The sequence below is a fragment of the Juglans regia genome, chromosome 10 (assembly GCF_001411555.2).
Source record: "Juglans regia cultivar Chandler chromosome 10, Walnut 2.0, whole genome shotgun sequence".
Lineage (NCBI taxonomy): Eukaryota > Viridiplantae > Streptophyta > Magnoliopsida > Fagales > Juglandaceae > Juglans > Juglans regia.
In genome coordinates, this window is record NC_049910.1 from 1,712,008 (window position 1) to 1,738,588 (window position 26,581).

A 26,581-nucleotide genomic window follows, 5' to 3' on the forward strand; every position below is an offset into this window, starting at 1 on the left:
AGATGGGTGGCCATACTAGATAAAACATGAAGCAAAAGAATAGTTCTACCACAAGCAGAGAGCATTTTCATCTTCTAGCCCGCAATCTTCTTTTTAATTTTACCCAACAAATCACCAAAGTCACAGGCCTTCAACCTACCATCCAATACAGGCACCCCCAAGTACTTAAAATGAAACAAACCCTCAAAAAACCCGGTAAGACAAAAGAGAGAATTTTTCCTGGGTACAGGAATTCTTTTAGATAAGAAAATAGCACATACAGTGGATGATTATGACAATGTTCTCGAATCAAATGATAAATTGAAGAGTCCAACTGATTACATAATCTAGATTCAATGATAAAAGATCTTATATGCGGAGCCCTTCCTTCACAGGATAGTGAGCCAAGTTAGTATATAAGCTTCTTTATATAAGATTTATGTGTAAACCATATGTAAAAGAAACTGCCCTAGATCGAAATCTGTATCCCATGCAACAAAAAGACCCTTAAAGTTGAATCTCATTACTTTGGACCTAGTCTTAACTTCTCGAACCAATCAAAATCAAATCAGGAAAAGGAAGCAAAGAAAAAGAAAAAGAAAAAGCAAGGAACATAGATTGCTTCTTCCTTTTTTTCACTTTAGGAGAAGTTCTATTTATACTAGAAGTCTAGAACTAGATGTCCATATATTATATATACACGTATATAATATGTATATATGGGCTGTGTTTATCATTACCTGTCATTGGTTAAATCCCATTACGTTTCTTAGTTCTAAATACACATTTTATAATCATACAGGGAACATAAAAAGTAATTAAAAAGCATTCATTTTTTGGTTAAATACAGCCCATTGTACGTTGTTCATTGAGTTCTGCAATATGTTGGTCTGTGTCTCCTTTCGTTTTTTGGGCAAGGGACTATTATATTAAAAAAAAAAAAAGCTGTTAGAATATATAGGGAGGGGTGAGGTGAGACTCCTACAATCATCCTGTAGAGTAAAAATTGCAGGAAAAGAAAAACACACAATCAGATGGAAATGTTTGTTCTTTCGGGTATCAATTAGTATTCTTTTGTTAAATTGCTTGATATAACATTTAATAGAAGAAGAGTTATACTTATAAGGGTGCAGATTGAATTCTAAACACAATAAAAAAACTAAAATATCTTAGAAATTCCCTAAAATGCTCAACAAAGATGATACCTCATCATGTATTTGGACTGATCAGTCAAGAACCTTTCTGGGATAGTGTTCTTCTTTCTTATGGTATCTATTTGTTCCACTTTTTTCAATACAAAGTAAATCTGCCCATGAATCTCTCCCTAAAACATTAAAGTATGGACAAGAAAATTGTAGTTGGGATACCTCCAAAAGTTCAATTTTTCTCAAGGTTCTCTCGTGTATTTTGTCTGATATAAACTCCATTTTTTCAAACAAAATTACAGATTGTCCATCCAAGTCAGGAGTTGCAGCCAAAGTTGGCATAAATCCCAACCTAAAAAAAGGGGGTTTGGAATTCGAAACCCCGCCCCCCCAAAAAAAAAAAAAAAAAAAAAAAAGTGACAGGAGTTGCAGGAATTTTCATGCCTCTCAACTGCCTAGAACGGCCTTGGTTGAATTTCGAAAGGATGCTATTGGGTTGGCGCATTTCAGGCATCTACATATGTAATTTTGGTTCTTCCCTGGTCTGGTCTGAAGTTTTTGTAATTTTTAGCTTATGTTTCATTTAGTTATGCAGAGTTGTATAGCTGTTTGTGAAGAGCATCTAATTTATAACATTTTCTGTAATAATTTTTTTTTTTTTTTTAAAAAAAACTCAGTTTTTTAGTACCATGAAAACGTTACTGTTCGACCAATCACCGATCAAAAGTTCCGAAATTTAAGGCTGGCACAAAATGATTAGCAAACTGAATGAATTGCACATACTTTCCAAATATTTATAGGCACTCGCACCCAATCATAGCAGTTTGCATTAGTGTTCAGGGCAACACATTTCAACTCGGATGGCCTAATAATTGAGGAATCATAAATCTAACAGTCTCCTGCACATTCCCCTCCTCACAATTGCTGATGCTTCTCAGTTCTCACTCCCCTTAGGCACTACCAGGCGGCCGTCTAGTCTTCCCTGCTCTCCTGAATAAACAAATAAATCAGAAGATATTAACATCAGAGAGAGAGAGAGAGAGAGAGAGCTTTAACTTAAAACAAAAGACAATTTAGTTATTAATGCAACACTATGATGGGTGTATTGAGGAGCCAAGCTAAATGGGGGCAGCATTTCTCTTCTTAGTTCTTGTAGAACAGCAAACCTTTACGGGCATGATGGTTTGGTCGCTTAATGGGCCATTAATGGAATAAACTTCCAATATATTAATTAAAATTCGGAGAAAAAGGAAAGGAAAAGATCGGTTATCTTTGAATGTTTCCTTCAACCTGAAGTGGTCCGTTTCTTCCCCCGATGTCTTTATTTGTTTCTCATCAAAATAAGAGAAAGATTGGTTCAAAGAGGCTTTTAGTAAAGAGTTAAAAACTATCATCAACTTCCACGCATTTCATTTATCACTTCATCAAGTTTTTTTTGTTTATTATCTGAGGCCTTAGGCTCTTAGCTACAGCTTAGGTCACCAAAGCCAAAGGGCTGAGGAAGTGCTGGGACAGTTTTGATTCTTGATGTTAAATAAAAGAGAAAAACACAACACACCCCCAAAAAGAAAAGAAAATATAAAAATCTAGGAAAAGAGCAGAGAGACAATAGTATTTTGGAGTGCATTGTCACATTTGAAAACCATGTTCTTATTTTTAAAAATGAGATGAGTTTAGATTAAAATTAAAAAGTTGAATAAAATATTATTATAATATATTTTTTAGTATTATTTTTATTTTAAAATTTTAAAAAATTACATTATTTATTTTATTTTATACAAAAATTTAAAAAAATTATAATAATGAGACGATAAATTTTCAAAATTTTAAATTTTAGTAACAAACCAGCCAGAAATTATGAAATAGGAAGATGGCATTTGCTTCCAGTCTTCCAGACAAAAAATCTTCTTCTTTGGGTCTGTTCCCTGTCTGATAAGGACGTCTCCCTCCTTAGTTTAGAAGCTGAAAAGCAATACCCGTTCATCCTCCATTCTAGTTCCTTCATGGGTACGTTTTTGATGCAGTAAATGATGCATATTTGATTAAGGAGGAGGAGAAAAAAAGTACCTGTTGTGAATGGGATCAGGTCCATGGGGCACTCTTCTCCTGCTCACGTAATTAAGATCGGAGTACCGATGAGCAGTATGCTTCTCTCTCCCAATCAGCTTCCAATACCTGAAGATTTCAGTTGACCTTGCCGTTATAGTCGATGTTTTATTTGCACGGTTTGCTATGATTCCAACCGTCGAAAGCCAAATGACGCCCACGAATACAAGAGCTCCAAACAGAGCCCTGAAAACCCTACGGCCACACACCATATCTGTTCCTCTATCTCTCCTACAACTTCTCACTCAAGGAAATTGGCAGGCTGTTCAAAGAAGGGATTGAAGAGTAAATCAAAACAACCATGTTGGGACTGAGAAGACGATGATCAATATGGATATGGACCTCTCACTTAAGCAAAGTAAAAGAACAGAAGATAGAAAACGGCAGTACAACTGATTAGGTGGTTTTTTTTTTCTTTAACTTGGCGCGGAAGAAGTGGGTTTGTTCTATTTAAAGGCAGGACATACCAAGAAAGAGAGAACAAGGCCAATAAAACAAAACAAAACAAAACAAAAAAAAAGTTTTAACATCTTGTAACTTTACATCTTGAAGTGGGTCCATGCAAGCTCTCTCTCTTTATTTAGTTTTGTGCATTTTCATGCAGCTACTAGCACAGGGGACCTCCCTACCCCCGAGTCTGGCGTTCTCTTAGGTTTGTACAAGGCATAGCTCAGTGCATATATGAAATAATGAGGATTGATTTATCTTCCATTATCGGTAACTCGGTTCCAAACACAGATTATCTTAACCACTTGATCAAATAGTAAGAGCCCTCTCTCTCTCTCTCTCTCAATCATATATATACGCCGGGGCAGGGGAGTTGGGGTGTTCTATCATAAGGCGCATCCTTTATTATATTTGAATGGGCAGTGCTATTGTCAAAGCAAAGACCTTGATGTCAAGAAATTTTTTCACCATGTGCTCTGACAGCAACATAATTTGCTCCAGCAGTAGCATTTCCTAACTGAAACTTCAAACACAAATCCAAACAAACAGACAGAGAAAGACTAGCCGAAAAACAAAGAAAAGACAGAAACTAAAAGAAGGAAAGCATTGAAAAGAAGTTCAAAGGGGTTCTAGAGAAACTAGCAACTGAATCAACCATAATTTATTTATTAATGCAATCCTTTCAATTTGATAATGGAAAAAACAGAGTATATTCCCCATATTCTCATGTTCAGTATCTCAAAAATTTAATAAGAAGTTATCTACAATACATTCATTTTTCTTCAGAAAAATGTGTCACTATGCAGGATAAGAATCTAATCAAACCACAACAAGCATCACAAGTAAACACACTGAGAGTGATGGTTGAAGAAAAAGCAATGCAGACTGTACAGATTTATCGTACTAACCAGACGGCAGCAACCATTAAATAATTTAAAATCATTGGATTATTGATTTTCAGAGAAGCATTGGGTTAGTGATTTTCAAAGCTAGATGAAAATCATTGAAGGTCAGTAATTCCTGTGGGATTACAGTTCAATAATACATGTGGGGCAACTCTTTCAATTGTGAGGGAAATGAAAGGTCCGTTGTCCACAACGTCTCAAATCTTTATTCAGCAGTTGATGCATGTGGAAACTAGAGTCTACCCATTTTTTTGGTCCCTCCACAGAGATTTTATCTACAACAATTAACTTTTGTGGTCCCTAACTCTACAACTAGCAATCCAAACAGGGGAACGAGAGGGAGAGTGGAAGAAAAGAACAGAGTAATAAGTATTACCCATGATAGGTTACAATAGAATGACTGCAGAAGGTAACCCCAAATTAAGAAACAAATGCATTTGCAACGAAAAGAATACAGCATGAGTACTGGAACAAGTTTGAACACTTCAAAATGGAGCAAGATGCTCACACATCCGCAGGTTGCTCATTCCCACCTCTAGTAGTTTATTAATAGCCTGCTATCGTTCAGTGATTCTTTCAATGTCAAGGAATTTACAGGCGAGTTTGTTTCTTTTTTTTATAGTCCTTTCCTCTTCAACTTTTGGGCCCCAACAGCTTATAAATAGCTTGCTACGGTTCAGTGATTCTTCGATGTCAAGGATTTTTTTTTTTTTTTTCCTTTTTCCTTTTTTTGACTGATGATTTTGCATGCAAATATATGGTGATATTGCAGGTTGTATCGTAAGTATTGGCACCATTAAAGGTACATTGATTATATTAAAGGTACTTCGTCTAAGATAGCAAGTCGCCAACAGTTAAGAAAAACCAGTGATTATCAATCCACAAGCCCTAATGGCAGGGCAACACAGTAGTCATAATCACTATCTGGTTTCAGACACTTGAGGCACGAAAGGGAAATTTAATACAGTTCACCTCCTATGAGGATAGAATGTCTGGTTTTGTCAGTTCTGTTTATTTAAGAGGACATTCCAACCTACAAGTTCAGGGCACCAATATACCTAAATGATTGGTTGAAAGGCTAATGAGTATAGCCACTCAACAACCAATGCGTTACTCTGTCAATATTACTCAAAACATTCCAAAATAGCATGAACAAACATAGCATCATGATGTTCAGCAAAACATACAGATTTTGTGGAAGCGATTGTTAGGGAAGAAAACCAGTGGGGATATAAAAGAGTATATCTATCTTGGCTAAAAAATAATGTTTTAGAGAGATTAAATGATAAGGTTGTGACTTAGGTGAATAACACCTTCAATGACTTACTGATGTTTAATAAATAGCAGTAAGGCTAACAAACAAGGGAGAATAGCCCAGGTGTCTCGTATGCTTTTAGCCTCATTGGAATACACAGTAAAGGGCAAACAAATAGATTTTAAACCTGAGGTTTTTAAGAAGTTTATTGAATTTCATAGCTATAACGACAAATGGGAAACCGGCTATAATGGAGATTACTTCATTTACATAAATCAAGATCCTGCAAAACCTTACCACAAGACGTAGAAAACTGAAACAACTTTACCATGCTTCTCCCATCATTGCTCCAAGTTTTTATACTGAATCATTATCTGGCCTACCAGGTATCAGTTGAAATTCATTGTCTTGTTGGGAGAAGCCATGGTCTTTGGACATATTCTTCAATGATTGATAAACCTGGTACATTGACCACCTGTCCTTGGGCCGAGAAACCACGCAATTACATGCAATTTTAATGAACTGCAAGATTTCTTCTTCATGCCCTTTTCCGCACAGAGCCTTATCGATGGCATCTTTCGTTCGACCAGAACTGGAGAGGTGATTCATCCAATTCACCAAGTTGCCCTTAAATCCTTCCTCAACACTGTTGACTTCAAGAGGCTTTTGTCCAGTTACCAATTCAAGAAGCACCACCCCAAATCCATAAGCATCCCCTTTCAGCGAAGCAACCAATGTGCTTGGGTATTCTGGAGCCACATAACCAAGTTCTCCCAAGTCCCCATTGACAAAACTACTCTCATTAGAATCAGAAGAAGTCATCAGCCTTGCCAACCCAAAATCCATTATCCTGGCATCAAAGTCCTCGTCAATAAGGATCACATTGGAGCATACATTCTGATGCATAATTGGAGGGCGGCACCCATGGTGCAGCCAGGCCAGACCCCGTGCCGCACCCAAACCAATCCTAAATCTACTTGGCCAGTCCAATGCATCACCACCACTTCCATGCAACAAAGAAGACAGAGTCCCATTACACATATGCTTATAGACCAAAAGCTTCTCTTCCGCTACCACACAAAACCCCAAAAGGGGTGCCAGATTAGGGTGCCTAAGCTGTCCTAATCGGTTCATCTCCAAACGAAACTGCTTCTCCGGAAGCTTACAAGTACTCAAACGCTTGATTGCAAGCGCCGATCCATCCGGCAGCACAGCCTTGTAAGTAGTCCCAGTTCTAGTCGAAATGATTATATTTTCGGGGCAGAAATTGTTGGTGGCTGCCATTAAATCCGCCAACTTAACCTTGACAAGCGGTTTCTGAAACAACGTAACTTGAACAAGCCTGTGTGCCCTCAACCTCTCAGCCCAATCATCATCTCTGCCAAACGCATACCCTCTCTTCCTCCTCCTACTCAACCTCAAATGGTACCACCACCACGCCCCAAAACCCAGCAACAACGACCCCGCCGAACCAAACACCCCGGCAGCAATGATGATCGCCAAATTCTTCTTGCTCAACCCCCCACACTTCCCTAAAGGTCCCCCACAAAGCCCATCATTCCCAGTAAAACCGGCCTTGTCAAACCGACCGAAAGGCGACGGCACCCTACCCGTAAGATCATTATTCGCCACGGAAAACTTATTCAGCCTACCCAAACTAGAGAGTTCGTAAGGTATGGTGCCTGAGAGCTTGTTATCCGACATCATCAGACTATTCAGATACGTACAATTTGCAAGCTCGGGTGGAATAGAACCGGAAAGACCGTTATTAGATAGATCCAAGGTTACTAAAAAGGACAACCAAGTACATGTTTCTTTAGGTATCGTACCGTGCAGGTCGTTGGCCGAGAGATCCAGATTCTGCAGGCTCCGGCAGTACTTCAAGGACTCGGGAACCGTGCCCGACAACTTCATGTCTCGGAGTTCGAGGCTGAGTACGCGATTCTCGCGGTCGTTCCAGCATGAGACCCCAACGAACTTGCATATGAAGCCTGGGGACGTGTTGGAGAAGCTCCACGAGCTGAGCTTCTGCAATGGATCGCGCAGTGAGTTCTTCAAACCTTGGAGGCACTTGAAGTCGTCATGCAGTACCACCTCCGCCGAAGAAGCAGAAAACGCGAGAAACAACGCGATCGGCACGATAACAAAGTTAAATATAACCAGAAACTTTTTGCCATCGGTCTGTCCTCTCATGCTGAAAATGAAACCAGTACCCAATTCTCCAGTATTCCGTTTCTAATATATATTAGAAACAACTCATGAAAAGAATCGAAAAAAACAGAAGAAGGAGGAGGAGGCGATGGAGATTACGCGTATAACTGTTGGTAGTGGTGTGGGGGAGAGATCAGGGCCATTGACATTGCTTGGTGGGAGACGAAATACCATACAAATGGCATAGAAATCAATTCAGGATTCAGTATGTTGTGGTTGATGGATTGTTTTTTTCAATGGGTGAGTGTGTGTTTGATGATCACAGCTTCTTTGAGAGGTTTTTTGACCAAAGAAGGACTCGTCGGATGCTCCACTAAGGTCCTGTTTCGACGTGAGAAGATAACGACATGAATTCAATTCAATCTAATTATAAATTATAAGTTAAGCCCAATATTAAAATATTTAATTTTTAAATTATTAAATATTATTTAATTTAAAAACTTTTTATATGTGAAATACATAATTTTTTTTAACTTAATACCTCACATGCAGAATTCACGATATTTTACAACTTTTTATAAATATATATAAATTTATTTTAATATTTAAATACATCTAAATTTATCTTAAAACTGTGTTTGAATGTTGAGTTGGATTCAGTTAAATTGAATTCTTTATGAATAATAGTGAATTAAATAATAGAAGGAGTTATATGCGGCTCATTTAAATTAAATTTAAAATATATTTAGATGTTAAAATGAATTTAATATTTTTTATAAAAAGTTAAAAAAAATTATAAATTTCATATATAATAAAATTTTAAATTAAAATAAATTTAAGAATTTAAGAATTAGATATTTAAATATTAAATTTAATTTAAAATTAAATTAAACTCAACTGAGCACTCATATCAACAGAGTTCAACGTCCAAAAGTATACTCTTGGACGGCCAATCAGAGAGTTGGGTTTTGGATCTTCCCAAGTCACGTACAGTATATTTCCACTATTCTTTTCTTGATTAATTGGGAGTGGAGTGGGGAAGGTCTGGACTCTTTACTGTAGATGCTGTCAATTCAATCGTCTTCCTGTGATGAATTTCTGAATAAGTACATGACATTAATTTAATATATAAATGTCAGTCAATGTAAGGGTGTTCATCCGGGTTCCAGACCGGGTATTCGGATATACCCGGCTCGGAACCCGGGTATCAAATCCGGGCCGGATTTCGGCCCGGTTATACCCGGGTTATCACCCGGGCCGAAACTCGGATGATCCGGGTTTTTACAACCCGGCAATCCGGGTTCCGGATTTCAACTGGGATTTTTTTTTTCCTTCAGTACAATATTTATCATGTAAAATGCATGCAATAATGCAATTCACTACATATTAAATTACATTACATTACAAAATAAAAAATTACAACATAAAATTAAAAAAATATAAAAATTACATATCAAAAGTGGATTGTAAAATTATATATCAAAATTACATGCAATAACATAAACTTCTTCTATATTGATGAAGGCTTGAAATCTCCTTTCCTAGCAACATTAAATCCTGCCAAATAAAAAACAAAAGAAAAACAGTATATTATTTCACGCCTGAAAGAGCACCCAAGCATCCCTGTCCAGCATAAACAAAGAGGTATGGCTGCATTATTCCAGCCATCCACAACAAATCTAGCAACATCCACATCATCCAGAAAACAACCAATCAACAAAGGCTTATTATAATTGTTTCTTGGATGTTTTAGATGAAGTCAACAGCTTTAAGATTATTAGGTGGCATGATATTACCTCATCAATAAGAGAAAGGCCAAAATAAAACATTGCCTTGCACTGTCACCAAAGTGTGAGGTGCAAAGCTCAACATGTTATGTTGATGGACTTGCTGTTTTAATACAATAATAGCATGTTTCTGCAGGGTTTCTAATCTCTGGTAAGCTTTGGCAAGCAAATTAGTTGAACGAAAAATGAAAACATTTGGTTGGTAACAAATATTTAAGATTTTATGATATTAGGACCATTGAAAATATAATTGTTTATAATTAGAATATAATTATTGATTAATATATGCCTAAATACAAAAATATAATAGATAAAAAAAATATTAAATTAACAATCTTTTAATATTATATATAAAGTAGATGGATAGATAATCAATGTTGAAAAGGTTTAAGAAAATAGAGGAAACAAGCCAATTTTGTGATTTTAACAAAGGCTCATTACAATCAGAATCAAGACAACAATAAATTAGCAATCCAGATAACTATATTAATCCAAAAAATTAATCAACGGGAAGGGAACTTTAACCAGACAAAAAACAAAAAATAACCAAAACCCAGAATTAAACAAGGAATTAGTGCTACAATTCAGGAATATAGTGCTACAATTTAGGAATATAGTGCCGTTATTTAACTCCAGTCTCGTAATGTACAAGAGAAGAAGCTGATGACCACACAGAATTTCTGAGTTTTTCAGACCCTAGACCCATTAGGGGTCTAGTGTATAGTTAAAACTCGATATGAAAATAGAATTGGCAGAGATATATGAAGTAGTACACATATAGTTACCGCAAAAGCAGTTCTACATTCAAAGCTGACAAAGGCAACAGAGAAGATAGAAATCAGGAACCTCAGTTTCTGTATTTTCAGTCATTGGAAATGCAGATTCACCAAGTAGGTTCTCCCCATAAGATGGGGGGACTTGGCTCTTGCGTACCAAATACAAGTTGGATTGTAAGTAACATCATCGGCCATCGATCAAACACCAAATCATAAAGCATATCAACATGACTAAAGAGAGGAAATAGAGACTAAAATAAGCCTTAAAGCAGAATTAACAGAATTTCTAAAGAACAAAATTCCCTAAATCTTTTAAAATTCCAAAAAGTGACGAACATACATTAATATAATTAAAATTCAATTTAGGTAGAGCCTCAGTTAAATCCCTTGATTTATCATATCAAATGTAGCTTCACCAACTAGGTTCTCCTTGCAAGGCAAGGAATTGGCTCCACAACACCTCAAAAGAGTTGGGTCATCATTGGCATCCCAAGGCATCAAGACCAAAATTATAAGATACAATTGAACGAGAACTTGAAAATGACAAAAATTTGCCTGGTTTGGCAAGAGTATTCTCAGAATGGTCCATTAATTTCAAACCAAAAAAAAGGTTGGCCTTATTATCACTAGATTTCTAGGTCCTTTCTTCTAGATCCCAATGTGCATGTTGGGAAGACATGTATGCATGACTAATTTATATATAGAAACACCAAACAACTATGTACTATGTACGAGAATAGTTATACAAATTAAGGTCAAAAGACAAGGTTCTGATCAAACAAGCTCAGCTTGTAAAACGAGGGGAGGCCATCGTAGAAGATGGTAATTAAAAACCGTCGACCCAAATTTACAAGTTCCAAATCATTAATCTAAAAATCCCACATTTAGCTATTCTATTGTTTTTTTTCCTGATCTTATCAAAATTTATCTAAAAATCCAATTTTTTTTCCAAACTCCACCCAGAAACACAACTAATTTTTAAGAAATAATCTAGAAAAATCAAATATACCGCATCCTAAAAACCATTTCTTCCAAATCATAACAAATCTTCATTATATATATATATATATGTTTTCGGATATAACAGATCTAAACAAATCATAAACAGATACTCAAACATTCAAACAGATCTAACCCATAAAAATACTCCTCAAACATTCAAACATTATCATAAAAAAAAAACCCAAAATCAACAAATAGAGAACAAAACAGAGGGACGAAAGAAAAATACCCAAACGAAAATACGTTCTAATCTCTTGGATCCCAAGTTCAAGCACTTCCACCATTCGGCATCGCAGATGGCAGAGAGGGAGATAGAGCAGATGAGATAGTGATTTCAAGAGGGGCTAGGGTTTTCGCAGACGCAGAGCAGAGAGAGAGAGATAGAGCAGATGAGAGAGTAATTTCGAGAGGGGCTAGGGTTTCGCAGACGCAGAGCAGAGCGAGAGAAAGAGCAGATGAGAGAAACGAATCGGGGGGAGGGAGGTGTAGGGCATCGACTTCGCAGAGGAGAGAGAGAGACAGAGAGAGAGACGGAGTAGATGAGAGATTTGGATTCGAGGGGGCGGGGCGTAACGATGGGTGTAATATCTAAACCCGGGTACCGGGTTTGAAACGGGTACCGGGTGTAAAAACCCGCATCCGGACCGGATTGACCCGGGTTCAAGAAAGCGGGTACCGGCCCGGGGTTATTCCGGGCCGAAACCCATAACCGAAATCCGATTATCCGGGTTCCGGACCGGGCCGGGAAAAAACCCGACCCGGATGAACAGTCTTAAGTCAATGCCATAACCATACGAATATTGATTACAATAATCTTTGAGATTTCGAGTAAAACCTTATTTAAGATCATTTGCTTTAATCACCAAGATTTTTTATAAAAATAAATTTATAAATTAATATAATTTAATATAATACGTTAGATAATTTTTAAATAATATATCATATCTTAATTTATAAATTTATTTTTATAATATATTTTTACTGCATTTTCTTTTTAGCACTTCTCTTTATAATTTTATAATAATATATTCAATCCCACCCATAATTCAGAAGAAAAAATGATGGCCTTTCACTTTAGATAGATAGCATGAAATTATTTAAATGACATACATGATGTGAAGTAATTCAAATGTGCCACATAACCTATATTGATAGAATTAGTAATATTACTCTAAAAATAGCGTATAATACTAACCTGTTAAGATAATATGAAACCAAGATAGACTTATTCGGATAGAAAATCTATGTCATAATTAAGGTTGAGCCTGAAATTTATTTAAATTTTGGAGAGTGGTCAAAGACCGAAAGTTAATGTAGATTTTAGACATGACACAGGGGCGGTTGGTGCGGTCAAAGTGTCCAACGCTCGTACCTAATTGAATATTATGGAAGTTGCGAAATTTTAGCCTAATTTAACTGCCCACCAACTTCATTAAACTGATTTGGATAGAAAGACAAGATGAAATGAGAAAATTTTAAATAAATTAAATAAATTATTTTTTAATATTATTATTATTTTAAAATTTGAAAAAGTTAAATTATTTATTTTATTTTATATAAAAATTTAAAAAAATAATAATGATGAAATGAGATGAGATGGATTAAAAATATTTCTATATCCAAATAAAGCCTAAGTTCCCGATCATTTTGGATGTAAAATTATTGTTTTGTGCTTAGTGCTTGCTAGTATAAGTACTTTACAAGTTATTGCTACATCCTAAAACGTACCCAGGACCCTAACTTATATAAATAAAAGAGTTATTCATATTTGCTTTAACTTTTTTTTTTTTTTCCTTTTAAATAAAGGTTCACAAATAATTTAATGGTGAGACAATTGATGTTCACGCTTATTATTTAATGGTGACACAATCGATCTTCATATTTACTTATTAATTTTCACACGTTTATTATTAAACATTTGATATTAACCTTATCTTTTTTAAATGTGTCTCGGCTCTTAATAGAGTATTTTTTTTTTTTCTTGAAACTCTGTAGGGTTGGAGAATAAGATTTAACAAGAGAAATGATTTACTCAAAAATAGATCTTATAAAAATAAATTTATAAATTAATATATTTTAATATGTAAATCATGAAATCTATAAATATATGATAGTCCAATTCAATTTTCAAATGGTTCAAACAAAAATTCAATTTCAAATCATAAAAATTAAGGTTGTGTTTGGATGTTGAAGTGAGTTGAGTTGAGTTTAGATGATAAAATATTGTTAGAATATTATTTTTTAATATTATTATTATTTTGAGATTTGAAAAAGTTGAATTGTTTATTATATTTTATATTAAAATTTAAAAAAGTTATAATGATGAGTTGAGATGAGTTTAGTAACCAAACTCCCTCTAAATAGATTATTTGGAAATCAAAATCGACCGAACTGATATTGAATCAGAAACTTGTGACGCACGAAACGGAAAGCCTAGGCAAAGGGTGTTGATTCAAATTCGAAAAATTCCAAAAACATGTCGCGTTGTTGACCCCGCGCATCACAAAGACCGGCCCCACACGTACAGCGACCCACGAGAAGTTCTCGAGTTGGCAGGCCCACCTCGCCTCTCTTTTTCTCAGTTTTCTGCGCGCCCCTGAATAGTGTATACAACAAGACGAAAGAAATCCCGTTTCGCCAATGTCAAATCAGCAAAACGCCTAACGGCCCTGCCCCAGAGAAACCCCAACTAAACTGAGTAAACTCCCAGCACAAAACCCCGATGGAACAGCCAAAACCTCCAACCGAACAAAGCCAACAGACAATCTCGTAATTCACAATCGGAACGAGATAAGGAAAATGAATCGCTTTCAGCTAAAAAACAGATACAGGTAGCAGTGGGGAAATTCAAGTTAAAAAATCCGGTTCTTTTGTGTCCTCAAATTAACGCCGGCTCTCAAGATTCATGGAAGACGATGCCCAAGTAACCGCCGCCTACCTAACTACTGAAAGCTTCCACCTAAACTACTACCGCTGGCCTATTATTTTCCTAACTATGTATTTTTTATTTCTCGTTTCAAAGAAGTTCATTTTTCGTTTGGTTGTTTGTTCTTTTTGTGTGTGCAGAAAATGCTCTCGCTGAAGAAGGCGTACGCGAAGATAATCCTGAACACGGCAAAGGAGGCCGCAACGCGTGTAATGGCTTCGGAGCGGAAAGCTCTCCGCTTTCAACAGGATTTGCGTGCCACCAAGGACGAGGCGCTCCGAATGCTCGTCCGCTTGAAGCAAACGTTCGACTCCAAGGTGCTCGGTTACGTTAACCTCAATGTGCTCGATACCGTTAATTTTGAGTTTCTTTCCTTCTCAATTGTAATTTTTGTGTATAATTTTCTATGATCAGTTATTTGAGGTTCTTCTACGATATTTGAGTAGCTCATTGATTCCGGCATAAATTACTCACCATTTGATCCTGAAAACAGAAGGGGAATGCTGATGTGTTATTACTTACTATATGCTGATAGGGTTGGAATGTTGCCATCATTTGCTATGTTTTCAGGATTGGAGGTCCTTTGGGGCACTCTTTGGTTCAGACTTTGAAGGCGTTGCCTCCCTTTTAGATGCATAAAGCAATTAGCGCAAGAAAAGCGTTTCCCAAATGCTAACCAAACCATACCCTGGCTGGGGAGAAGCGAAACCTAGCTAGAAATGTAGTCTTTATCATAACATGTGATTTCTCTTGGGGTTTATCTCTGTTTCACCTCATGAGCGTTAGTATTGGTCCTTTTGTATTTAAGTCTGTAACCTATCATCTTATGCCTTAAAAACTTTTTAACCATTAATAGATTCTTAAATCTTCACTTCATTTGCTTTCTTTTTCTCCAAGCAAATGCAAATAATGCCAATAGAGAAGCAAGCCTACAGATTGCCTCAAAATATAATTGTATGAAAGAACCCGACAAGATTGGTTCCCTCTGATACTGGTTTCCAATCTTGGGAGCATATTTTTTTTATGTAATAGACTTCCAATTTTATTCACTTATACCTCTAAGATGCAACATTAAATTTTGGTGACAGGAATGCAGCAAGGATGCTATTGTACCTGGTCCCTTCCCTGCTTTTCAGGTTCTATTAGAATAAGTCATGATTGAAGACAAATTGCAATTCATGTGTTACGTAATTTGATGGTTTGACGACTGGGTGCTTAGCAGTCTGATCTTTGTAGATTTGAACCAACTAGTTTTGCTAGTTGATCCACATCCAATCTATGTCTTTGAGGCCTATATAGCGACTTTAGAAACAAGAGTTCACTGTGTTTTGCTCAAAATTGTTCAATTTGGTCTGATAACTGCCTTTTTTTCAATGTTTGTTGCTTTTGTGCACCTTTTCAATCTACCCAACTCTTATGGAATTACATTTCTGTTGTTGTGAGTGGTTAGTATAGAATTGACCAGGTTTACTTTACAGACAACTGAAGCGGAAATGGCATCCTTAATCCAGCAGGGAAGGATAGAAGAGCTTGAAGCACAGCTCAATGAGGCTGAGGATGTGATAGCAGGTCTTAGGACAGATTTGAAACAGGTATGGGGTGCACTGGAGAAGGTGAAAAGTAACCAAGCGCGACCTTTAAATGGACAAATTAAAAAGGAAGATCCACCTTCTCATGAAAGTGCAGCATCTGAGCCCATCAGCCCCAATCTTTTAAACTCAGGATTTGAAACCGTGACAATTTCTGACATGAAGAATGCACCATTGAATGAGAGAGTTTCAGTTGAGGAGTGCTGTAATACAACAAAAGAAACCGAACAAGTGGGCATTTCTCTGTTGGATAATTATTATGCCAATAACTCTGATTTTGCCTCCATACTCATGAAAATTGAGGAACCTGAGCTATATAGAAAAGGATTTACACAGAGAGTTTGTGCATTTGAAAGAGACTTCCTGGATGGAGAAGTGCCTCCTTCTAGAGATGAAATTGATCGACATTCTCTAAAAAAGAATGAGTTGATCTCTAAAGTGAGTGAGAATGATGAAGTAAAATGTCTTGAACCCTCTACTATGACAAGCGACACAGAAATGGTGAATTCCTCAATTGGTGAAGAAGTAAATAACCGAATTAAGATCAGCACATCACAAAGAAGAAAGATACGATTTGGGAAAGCCAAAACTACTTCACAGATGTCTGGTCCCAGTCCTGTTCAGGTCATGAAACTTTGTCAACCATCTTCTTTTCTTTCATTTTGTAACGCGTATTCAGTCAACAGGAATGTTAAATCTGCTGAGAGCACCTGTACTCTTCTGTCTATCAACACAGAAAAAGGGGAAGTTCACCAAGGGAAAGAAAAAGAGGAGATGAAAAAAAGTAGGGATGCCGCTGCCTCAGTCAGGTCTCCTTCTGATCAGCTTAACAAACATTGTCAGCCATCTTATGTTCTCTCCCATTGCAGAACATCTTCATATTCAACGAATGGAAATGTCAAATCTAGCGAAGAGGGGTTGAAAATAAATGAAACTGAATCCAAGATAAAGCCATTGACCCGTTTGGTTCCAGGATTGACGTTAATCACACGTGATGTAGATCCTAGATTGGGCTCTGCTAATATTACTGTGAATATTAAGGCAAGTAATGAATCCGGAGTTGTCAAGAACGTAGGGCAGAAGGACATGGAGTTGGGAGATGAGTCTGCCTTGGTAGAACATGAAGGTAGTGCTGCAGAGAAATTGATGAACCCAAGCTCAGAGTTGAACCTTGGGATGGTCAACAAACCACTGATAAACGCTAATTTGAAAGATGCTCAAGCATCTGAAGAAAACAATGGTTCTCCTAGTCAAGCAGCCTGCAACAGGCTTCTCAGGTACACCTTTCAGAGGAAACGAAAGAAGGAATTATTGAGCAAACCTGAGGAAGATATTTCTCTTGAAAACAGCACCGCTAAGAGGAGGTTGGGAGAGAACCAAAGAGATACACAAAAACTACAAAACTCTAACTTAATCAATGACTCATCTAGAGATAGTCGTCGACTAGCTCAGGTTGCTCGTCAGGTTGGTTTTCTTCCCCTTCCTGTTACTCACTGGATTGTGTTTAAGCCTAAGATAATCTATCGGGTCTCAAGTGAATAATTTATGGGCTGCTCAGTAAATTCTGACCAGTGAATACATATGAATCACACCCACAGAGATAAGGTTCACTAAGCAATCATAGTTGACTTCAGTTACTTGGGATTACTAGTTCATAAGAAATGAACTATATGGTTTCTTTCATTGCGGTAGATTATGAAAATATTCTTGTGTACAATAGCTGGTTTCTCTTTGCTTTTTCTGGCTCTACCAGTGCAGAATTTCATGCTTCTTTAGTTTTATGTTCATAGATGATCAAGCTTGTCTGATATTGTATTTGTGTTTCCCCTTTTGTGCAGCTAATTTCTTTGTCCGGAAAAAGATGGCGGTAGTAAAGGCAGCCGTTTCTTACATCCAAATTCCAACGAGTGAATAGTTGGATATCATTGGTCATTCAAGAAACCTTAATTTGTGAGATGGTTGAGGTTGCTTTTTCTGAAGGAATCTGATAGGTGTCAGCTGGTTGCACACGCAGAGAGAGAGAGAGAGAGAGAGAGAGAGAGAGAGATTCGGCATTAATGTTTATAGTTTGGAAGTCTTTAGACACCAATTTTCGTCGACAGAAGAGATTTTACGCCGTTGGATGTCCATTCTTAACTTGAATTCTTGTTTTTTATTTTTTATTTTTGGTGTAACCAGCTTTAAGTTTCAGTTTTGCTCCTCTTTTTAATATTTTCCCTTTGCATTCAGATCTCTTTTTTTTTTTTTTTTTTTTTTAAAAAAAAGAGGACGGAGCCCCAATTTTATTGATTGCCCTCACTTTTGGCAGAGGAAAACCGTGGTTACAATCACGACACTTGGGAGGTACAAAAACCTAAATCTAGAAAAAGAGTACCCAAGCATCAAAACAAGTGTAACTATATAGGGTACAAGCCTAAAGAAATATATATAACCTACTTCCGAGAAAGCCAAAGAGGGAAACCTGCAAAAAAACCAAGAAAACAAGAACAAAGAGACGCAAATACCAAGATATCAAAATTAGACAAGCAAAAAACACAAAACAAACCTGGCAAGAGGCTCATGATATCCTCAGGTAGGGCATACCCAATTTGTCCATGCGGAGAAGACCCCTTAACAGGCTAGGCAACATGTGAATATCAGACCAATCAGAGTTCAAACCTTCAGCCCCACACTTAGCTAGAAAGTCAGCCACGACATTGCCTTCACGAAAAATGTGTGTTACTGTATACTCCAGGCTATTAAGATGTCCTTGTAAATCTTCCCAAAAGTCTTCTAAATACCAAATGGGGCACTTATTCTTAACAATCCAATTGACCACCAGTTGGGAGTCAGTCTCTATTTGAACACGATAAAATCCAAGCGCGTGACATCTGCAAACACCTTTCAATAAGCTGCTGAGTTCTGCAAAATTATTGGTACCTAAACCCAATGGAACAGAGTAAGCCAGAAGTAATCTACCATCCTCATCCCGAATAACACCCCCAGCACCAGAGGTTCCAGGGTTCCCGAAACTACTTCCATCGGTATTGAGTTTTACCCAGCCCCGAGGGGGCCGGTGCCATTTTACCACCCGGACCCTCTTGGGCTTAGGGAACAAGACTGGAATTTCCAGTCTATGCAAAATATTCATGTCCTGGGCGGAAAGAGAACTCACTTTCATGATCTGGTCCATGATGCGCCGGAGCCAAATTTTAATAGCGTGCCAAACCGACTCTTTTGAGTGAGCCTTATCTTCATATCGGGCTTTACAGCGCCTCTCCCAAAGTTTCCAGGAAATAATGGAGGGCAGAAGGCCAAATATGGTTCTAACCTGTGAAGACTTACCCGCACGACGAAACCAAAAATTAGTTTGATCCTTCCAAGTGTAGAAAGGGGCCATATGAACCCCTAGATGAGTGGCCGCTAGACGCCAAATGTGTCTAGCGAAATCTCCCGTGCAGAGCACATGGTTCAGGTCCTCAGTATGACCCTTTTGACAGCAATTACATTTAGAGGCCATTGAAACACCCACCATACTAATATTCTTGTCAACACTGAGGCAGTTATTAGTAGCCTTCCACATCATGATAGAAATCTTCTTGGGAAGATTAGTATGCCATATCCACTGAGCCCAGGGTAAAGGGGGCGCCCGAACCCTTATACAGTCTCAGGCACTCTTAGTAGTAAAATTGCCTTCATTATCCTTCAACCAAACAAGCACATCTTCACCCTCCTTCTGTCTAGCAAAAAACTCATACAGATCATTGGCTTTCTGATGGCCCACTAATCTGTTCAGAAGAGAAATATCCCACTCATTCTCAATACGGCACTCATTTATCTTAATCAAAGGTTGTTCAGTCACAGGAAATTGAGCATAGAGAGGGCCTTCGTTGTCCCAATTGTCATACCAAAAGGAGATATTACCTTCCTTCACAATCCATTTGGAGCTATTCATCACCTCCGGAATACTACGGACAATAGATTTCCAAAAGCGGGTCCCTTTAGTAGGCTCAAGGAGGGATAAGTGATTTCCTTTAACATATTTACCTCTAAAAAATTCCGCCCAAAGAGAGTTGCCCTTAATAAGATTCCAGGCAAGTTTCATGTGTAAGGCTCTCTGAACATCCCCAAAGTCCCTAATACCCAAACCACCTTCGTCCGTAGGCGTACATATGTGTTTCCAAGAAATCCATTTCCTCCTACTCTTGCCTCCCGATTCACCCCAAAAGAAAGAGCTTATGAGTTTATTCAGGCTACGTATCACCACTTTAGGGACATCTAAAACCGCCAGCAGGTGGGTGGCCATGCTAGATAAAACATGACGCAGCAGAATAGTTCTACCACCAGCAGAGAGAATCTTCATCTTCCATCCTGCAATCTTCTTGTTCACTTTGCCCAGTAAGTCGCCAAAATCGCAAGCCTTTAGCCTACCATCCACAATAGGCACCCCCAGGTACTTAAAAGGAAAAGAACCCTCGGTAAACCCAGTAGAGCAGAGAAGAGCATGTTTCCTAGAGACAGAAATTTTCTTAGAGAAAAAAATAGCACTCTTCTCTTTACTGAGCACTTGACCAGTCCACTCCTCATATTTGTTCAAAACTTCCATCAAAGCTCTCATACTTCTTTTTCCACCATTTGCAAAGATAACTATATCATCTGCATACATAAGGTGAGAGATAATCGGGGTCCCTCTAGCTTGAACAAATTGACCAATTTTACCTGTCTCAAAGGAATTCTTAAGGAGACGAGAGAACACCTCTTGCATTATTATGAAAAGGTAAGGCGATAAAGGGTCACCTTGCCTTAGGCCTCGCTTTCCCTTAAAGAAACCCATGGGGGTCCCATTCATCATGACAGAGTACCACGGTGAGGATATACAAGAGTTAATCAGGTCACAAACATTAGGAGAGAACCCAAAGCTAAACAGAACATGTAATAAAAAATTCCAGTCTACTCGATCATAAGCCTTAGACATGTCAAGCTTAACCAGAACATTGCCCCCAATGGATTTCCTATGAATAGAGTGGACCATTTCCTGAGTTAAGCTGATATTCTCAAAGATACTGCGGCCTGGAATAAAAGCCCCTTGCTCCTTCGATATCATTCTAGGGAGCAAACTAGTCATACGAGCCACAATGATTTTTGAACAAATTTTGTAGACCACGGAGCAAAGGCTAATGGGCCGAAATTTATCAAAGCCAGAGGGCTTATCCACCTTCGGAATTAGCACAATATAAGATGCAGTGAAATTTTTTGGGAGCATATGGCTATGAAAAAATTCAACAATGGCTGAAAGGAGATCATCTTTAACCAAGTCCCAACAAACTCTGAAAAAACCTGATCCAAAACCATCTGGCCCTGGGCTACTATCAATGGGAATAGAGAATAGAGCATCCTTTACTTCCTCTATGGAAGGATCTCTACCAATAGTCAAGTTATCCTCATTAGTAATAATGGGAGAGATCAAGTCACTCAAATTCGGAAGAACACGAGAACTACTCTGACCCAGAAATTCCTGAAAATGATCAACAGCAGCTGTATGAATGTCAAGAGGGGACTGTAAGACCCTACCATCTGACATACTCATCTCCTGAACTCTTTTATGCAGTTTGGCCTTTAAGAAAGCATGAAAGAATTTAGAGTTCTGGTCCCCATCTTTCAACCAGTTTTTCTTTGCCATATGAGCAAGCCTAGTGTCCTCTCTACCCAACCAAGTTGAAAGTTCCAACTTGGATGCTAATAGGTCAGAGTCGTCCTCGGCATTAAAAGAGACTTGAAGACGGCTTTCCAGATAATCAATACGAGCCTCTAGACCCTTGATTATGATGTTAGTCCTACCAAAAACACTCTTATTCCACTCTTTTAAAGCCACCTTAACCCTTTTTAATTTAGAGGAAAGGTTGATTAAACCGTGCCCTAGGCCCTCACGTTTCCACACTCCATCCACAAAACTATAGAAATCCAAATGATCAGTCCACATATATTGAAAGCGGAAAGGACTAGGACCATACCTGAATAAGTTCTCCCCCATATATTCAGATCATCTCACGATTTTGTTGTATAAATCGATAACAGAGTTGTTTGCAGTCATATGTGATGCATTTGCAGCGAGAGCAAGTTGGAGAATTCAGATTTCATATGAATCAGTGGTCCCAAAGAAGTTAAGAACCAAGGGAGCTGGAGACGTTCATAAAAGGGTCGAAGTTGAAAGATAACTCCAAATTTCAGTGCACCCACTTATTTTAGAATGTCTCTCGCTCTGAAAGCTACACATACTTTGTGTCCGAGTTTTGGGCAGGCGACATGTGACCAACATGCATTAAGAAGAAACTCGAGCCAGGCACTCCTTCCCAATTAAAGGATGGTTGGATAGAACAGATTAGGATTGAGAATTTATGAACTTTATTATAGAAATCAACCAGAAAGAGCATAATGGCAAGTTCCATCCTTTTATTTTTAGCAAATTTAGGAACCCCGAGCCGTATAGTTGAAAAGTCCCAAGCACTGGATATCTATGCAACACTTGTGACAAAACGCATCTCAAATCATGTAGACCCAACAATACAACTGGCAGCCACCGTTAATTCATAAATGTTATGGGCCAATCGATATGTACTCCCTACCCGATTAGACTGATTACCAGACAGTCACAGGATAACCACCGTGACCCCATTTTTTTTTTTTTGGGGGGTTGCAAGTGTAGTACCATGACCTTTTGATCTTCTAGTGAAAGAGTGTAAAATTTAGGAAAATTACATTTTATCGTTGCGTTATTCGGTTGAATTTGAATTACAAACACGTGGTTTAAATACTTACATTTCACTTCTAATTTTATTTGCTTTTGGCTCACATGTTATTCAGATTACCTTATTATCCCATGGGCACAGGTTTTTTAAGGAATAAGAGGTTCTGAATTTCTGATAATTAGATGTTAATACCTCGTTACATAACAGAGGGCACCCAATATGTCTATACTAGGTTGTTTTGACTTTGACACGAAATGATCTTATCACGTAAAATTCCATGACAAATACGTGACCAGCACCACCTATCAAGTCTAATTATCTTGCAAATGATAAAAACTTCGTGAGGCCTAACCATTGGTTGTTTCCTTCTGAACCAATCAATAATTCATCGAATAGAAGCACTACGAGAGAAGTTTGTTCCATAAAACATCATTGACTTGACATTATTGGCCTGTGTGCTCTCGAGTCTCGGGGTTATCGGTGCAAGTATAACGTATACGCTTCCGAGGTTTGTCTCTTTTTCTTCCTCTCATATAGGGCGATTGGTACAATGATATCCTATACCCAAATCCAGCGGTGCTGATGATGATCAAAATAGCTTCCATCCGAGGAAAGTGCGAGTCGCACTGACTCCATCTTCATTTGATTCTGCCATGCATGGATTAGGTTGTTTTATGAGCTATGGATATTGAGACCCAGAAGCCGAAGGTTCAAAGGCTTGGCAAATGGTTTAAGAGGAAGCACAAGAAAGATGGCCCGTTTCATTTGAGTGAAGTTTCAGGTTAACTCTTTTTTCTCCTTCCACCTTGTTTTCCACCTTTTCAGGGTGTTCTATTGTGTTCTATATTTCAAGGATTCAATTATTAGTACAGATGGAGGCGAGGATGAGGGTGATGAATACCTGGATAGTGTTCTCTTTCGGTCAAAGGAGATGGCTCCATACATTTCGATCGATGAATTAAGGTGATCAGGTTTCGTTGTCTCTTGGTGGAAACTGAAAGAAATCAACCAAGAAATTAATGACAACTTGTTTTCTGTTTCCACATACTCCAGGATCTTTGTGGGTACTTGGAATGTTGCTGGAAGATCTCCTATAGGGAGTCTAGCTGTAGATTTGGAAGAGTGGTTGAATCTCAAAGATGCTGCCGACATGTATGTTCTTGGGTAGGTACTAATGATTGTGGGTTGCCTTCACGTCCTTTTACCTCTTTAATCCTGCGTGAAAAACCAGAAGAAAGATTTTATAGCCAAAAAATTTTCCCATTTCAGATTTCAAGAGATTGTACCTTTAAAGGCCCGACATGTAATAGGAGCAGAAGATCCAACTGAAGCGACAAATTGGAACATGCTTATAGGAAAAACCCTCAATAACAAATACGGATGCCCTTGGTTGGTGCCGATGTTGAATATAATCTCAAGTAACAATTACCACTATGCAGGAAGTCCCGATTCGAGAAGAAGGAAGAGTGTTAGCAATCTTATTGGGACTCCATTGAGAGAGAGACCAAGGAATCAACACGACAGGCTGAACGGAAGCGGTGACCAGTACAAGCTAATTGCAAGCAAGAAGATGGTCGGAGTTTTTGTAAGTGTGTGGATGAAAAGTGAATTGCTCGAGAAGTATTGCATTTCAAATGTGAAAGTTTGTTCAGTTGCTTGTGGCATCATGGGTTGTTTGGGAAACAAAGGTGCGGTTTCTGCAAGCATGTCTATTGAAGGAACTAGCTTTTGCTTCATTGCTGCCCACTTGGCTTCCGGTGAGAAAAAAGGTGATGAAGTTCGAAGGAATTACCAAGTCTCACAGATTTTCAGGCGAACTTCTTTCACTCGATCCCCACAAAACGACATCATGAGTTCTCCCCCTCTCACCATTTTAGGACATGAGTAAGTGGCCATACTCCAAACAAACAAACAGAATACGAAACCAAAAAAATTAAAAAATCAACTTTTGCGTATGTAACCTTTTTTTCCTAAGCGCCTGCATAGTTTTTTCTCAATAATTCAATGTTGGTTCTTGGTTATTTGAGCTTGGAAGTTAAAATGAGACTGACTTTCAATATATGTTAGGAACAACATTGTTGACAAGAGTAGTTTTTGTCACAAAAACCCCGTTTATATGCCCTGTTCTAAACAAGACTCATCTATTGTGTTTGTTGAATAGCCGGATACTCTGGCTCGGGGATCTCAACTACAGGCTATGCTTGGAGGACAGTTTTGCCAGGCAGCTTATAAAGAAGCAAGACTGGAGAGCATTGCACGAGTTTGATCAGCTCCGAAGGGAACAGAGAGATGGAAGAGTATTTCAAGGTTGGAAAGAGGGAAGCATTGATTTTGCGCCTACTTACAAGTATTCTTCCCACAATTTTAACTGTTACTCAGGTGGCCTTCCAAGCAGATCAGGAGAAAAGCAAAGAACTCCAGCATGGTATAACTATCAATCATTGTTCTCACTTAACTTTTGAACTGTATTAGGCAACCCCACCACGGGGCAACCACTAAGCTTGGATGTGTTAGTATTTGGTCCTAAATCAATGGGTCATCTGACCCCGTACTCCTTGGTTGCAAGGATAGTTTTGAACTGAATTTCCATTCTCCCACTGTCAAAATTATTAATGCTAGTTGTCCCAAAATAAACTTACAAGAACAATACGTGAGAGGATACCGTGTAATGGCAGGTGCGATAGAATTCTATGGTATGGGAGAGGAATAAAGCAACTATCCTATTTTCGTAGCGAAAGCAAGTTCTCAGATCATCGGCCTGTCTCAGCCCTATTCTCCACACAGGTAAAGCCGTTAAGTCTACCAGTACAAGAATTGTTGCAATGCACACCAATTTTCCCACCATAAGGCCTCCCAAACAAACTGTAAGTTCTACCTGCTAGTCCCAAAATTTAGTTTTCCCAAGATCTAATTACTTTTTTACTTGCATTTCCAGTAAAATTGAATCATCTAAAAGTAAGAAAAACGGTTACCTTGTCATTGTCATTAACATTATCATCATCTCTGCAGGGCCCAAGTGACAGATAATGAAGTGGCCAGATCAACATTCCTATTGTTTGTAAAGGATGTGGAGCCATCATCAGTACAAATGCACAACTATAGATCAAACAGATGAGAATGGATACAGCTGGCCTGTGTGGCTGCAGGCTGGCTTGATGTGCTATTTATTGTCTTGCAGCCTTCTTTCCCGTACCAAATTCTCTGTTTTCTGCGAGTCTTATTTGTTAGCAATGGAAATTAGATCTGATTAATGACAAGTCTAGTACTGCAATTGTAGAAATGTAGGGAGGAAGAATTATCTAGCAAAACAAATGGTATGAAGATTGGGATTCATTGAAATGTTTATGAAAATTGACCGAGTATATTGTTGATGCTTTAAAACATAAAAAAGCAATTCCAAAAAGTAGTTTGATGTTACACAAAATGGGCAGTCATGTCACTTGTCAGTACCTTAAGAGCTTCTATATCAGATCCAGCGGTGGATATCTCTTCCTGAATTGGAGAAACACTAGCCCGAAAGAAGGTAAAAATAATTGAGTAGGAAATAATTCCACCTAATGAGGGTAGCTCTAAGAATTGAATCTAACAATCGTTGCAAGAATCTTCAACTTTGTGGCCTTTAACCACTTGCTCAACGGTTTTCTATGTTAGACTTTTAGTTTTTCTAGAAAATCTTCACTCTCTTTCGTATGCTTTTCAGTTCTCAAACTCAAATGGCTGGAGGTAAAAGATTATATGGATCTCTTTATTCTTTTAAGAAGTTTTATAGCTGGTATCAGAGCTAAATC

At 38.0% G+C, this 26,581-nt stretch overlaps 4 protein-coding genes and 2 non-coding genes across 9 annotated transcripts; 2 read left to right on the forward strand and 4 right to left on the reverse strand.

Moving 5' to 3' along the window:
• Positions 1-1,876: 1,876 nt before the first annotated feature.
• Positions 1,877-3,459, reverse strand: LOC109008937 (CLAVATA3/ESR (CLE)-related protein 25-like). Its single transcript, XM_018989240.2, has 2 exons — positions 3,192-3,459; positions 1,877-2,114 (listed from the first exon to the last, which is right to left on the reverse strand). Exons 1-2 carry the CDS (start codon positions 3,440-3,442, stop codon positions 2,075-2,077), a joined length of 291 nt encoding a protein of 96 aa, XP_018844785.1. The 5' UTR covers positions 3,443-3,459; the 3' UTR covers positions 1,877-2,074.
• Positions 3,416-8,343, reverse strand: LOC109008936 (inactive LRR receptor-like serine/threonine-protein kinase BIR2). The gene is made up of 2 exons (XM_035694357.1): positions 6,135-8,343; positions 3,416-3,492 (listed from the first exon to the last, which is right to left on the reverse strand). The coding sequence occupies exon 1, from the start codon at positions 8,028-8,030 to the stop codon at positions 6,195-6,197; it is 1,836 nt and encodes a 611-aa protein (XP_035550250.1). The 5' UTR covers positions 8,031-8,343; the 3' UTR covers positions 3,416-3,492; positions 6,135-6,194.
• Positions 8,344-10,384: 2,041 nt separating this feature from the next.
• On the reverse strand, positions 10,385-10,489 carry LOC118349768. The gene has a single exon (XR_004802686.1). It is a non-coding gene; the product is annotated as a small nucleolar RNA snoR97 (small nucleolar RNA).
• A 433-nt stretch (positions 10,490-10,922) lies between these two features.
• LOC118349818 lies at positions 10,923-11,037 on the reverse strand. Its single transcript, XR_004802731.1, has one exon. It is a non-coding gene; the product is annotated as a small nucleolar RNA Z278 (small nucleolar RNA).
• Positions 11,038-14,180: 3,143 nt separating this feature from the next.
• On the forward strand, positions 14,181-18,259 carry LOC109008935. 3 transcript variants are annotated; one of them, XM_018989236.2, is made up of 5 exons: positions 14,181-14,476; positions 14,620-14,796; positions 15,568-15,615; positions 15,958-17,532; positions 17,907-18,259. In XM_018989236.2, exons 1-5 carry the CDS (start codon positions 14,459-14,461, stop codon positions 17,937-17,939), a joined length of 1,851 nt encoding a protein of 616 aa, XP_018844781.1. In that variant the 5' UTR covers positions 14,181-14,458; the 3' UTR covers positions 17,940-18,259. The 3 variants fall into 3 exon arrangements, with proteins under 3 accessions (XP_018844781.1, XP_018844782.1, XP_018844783.1); XM_018989237.2 differs by having other exon boundaries at positions 14,181-14,384; XM_018989238.2 differs by lacking the exon at positions 15,568-15,615.
• Positions 18,260-23,149: 4,890 nt separating this feature from the next.
• On the forward strand, positions 23,150-26,152 carry LOC109008938 (type IV inositol polyphosphate 5-phosphatase 7-like). 2 transcript variants are annotated; one of them, XM_035695288.1, is made up of 8 exons: positions 23,151-23,301; positions 23,460-23,574; positions 23,666-23,756; positions 23,847-23,957; positions 24,063-24,677; positions 24,955-25,218; positions 25,469-25,657; positions 25,803-26,152. In XM_035695288.1, the coding sequence occupies exons 2-7, from the start codon at positions 23,475-23,477 to the stop codon at positions 25,638-25,640; spliced, it is 1,353 nt and encodes a 450-aa protein (XP_035551181.1). In that variant the 5' UTR covers positions 23,151-23,301; positions 23,460-23,474; the 3' UTR covers positions 25,641-25,657; positions 25,803-26,152. The 2 variants fall into 2 exon arrangements, with proteins under 2 accessions (XP_035551182.1, XP_035551181.1); XM_035695289.1 differs by having other exon boundaries at positions 23,150-23,574; positions 23,847-23,945.
• The last annotated feature ends 429 nt before the right edge of the window (positions 26,153-26,581 follow it).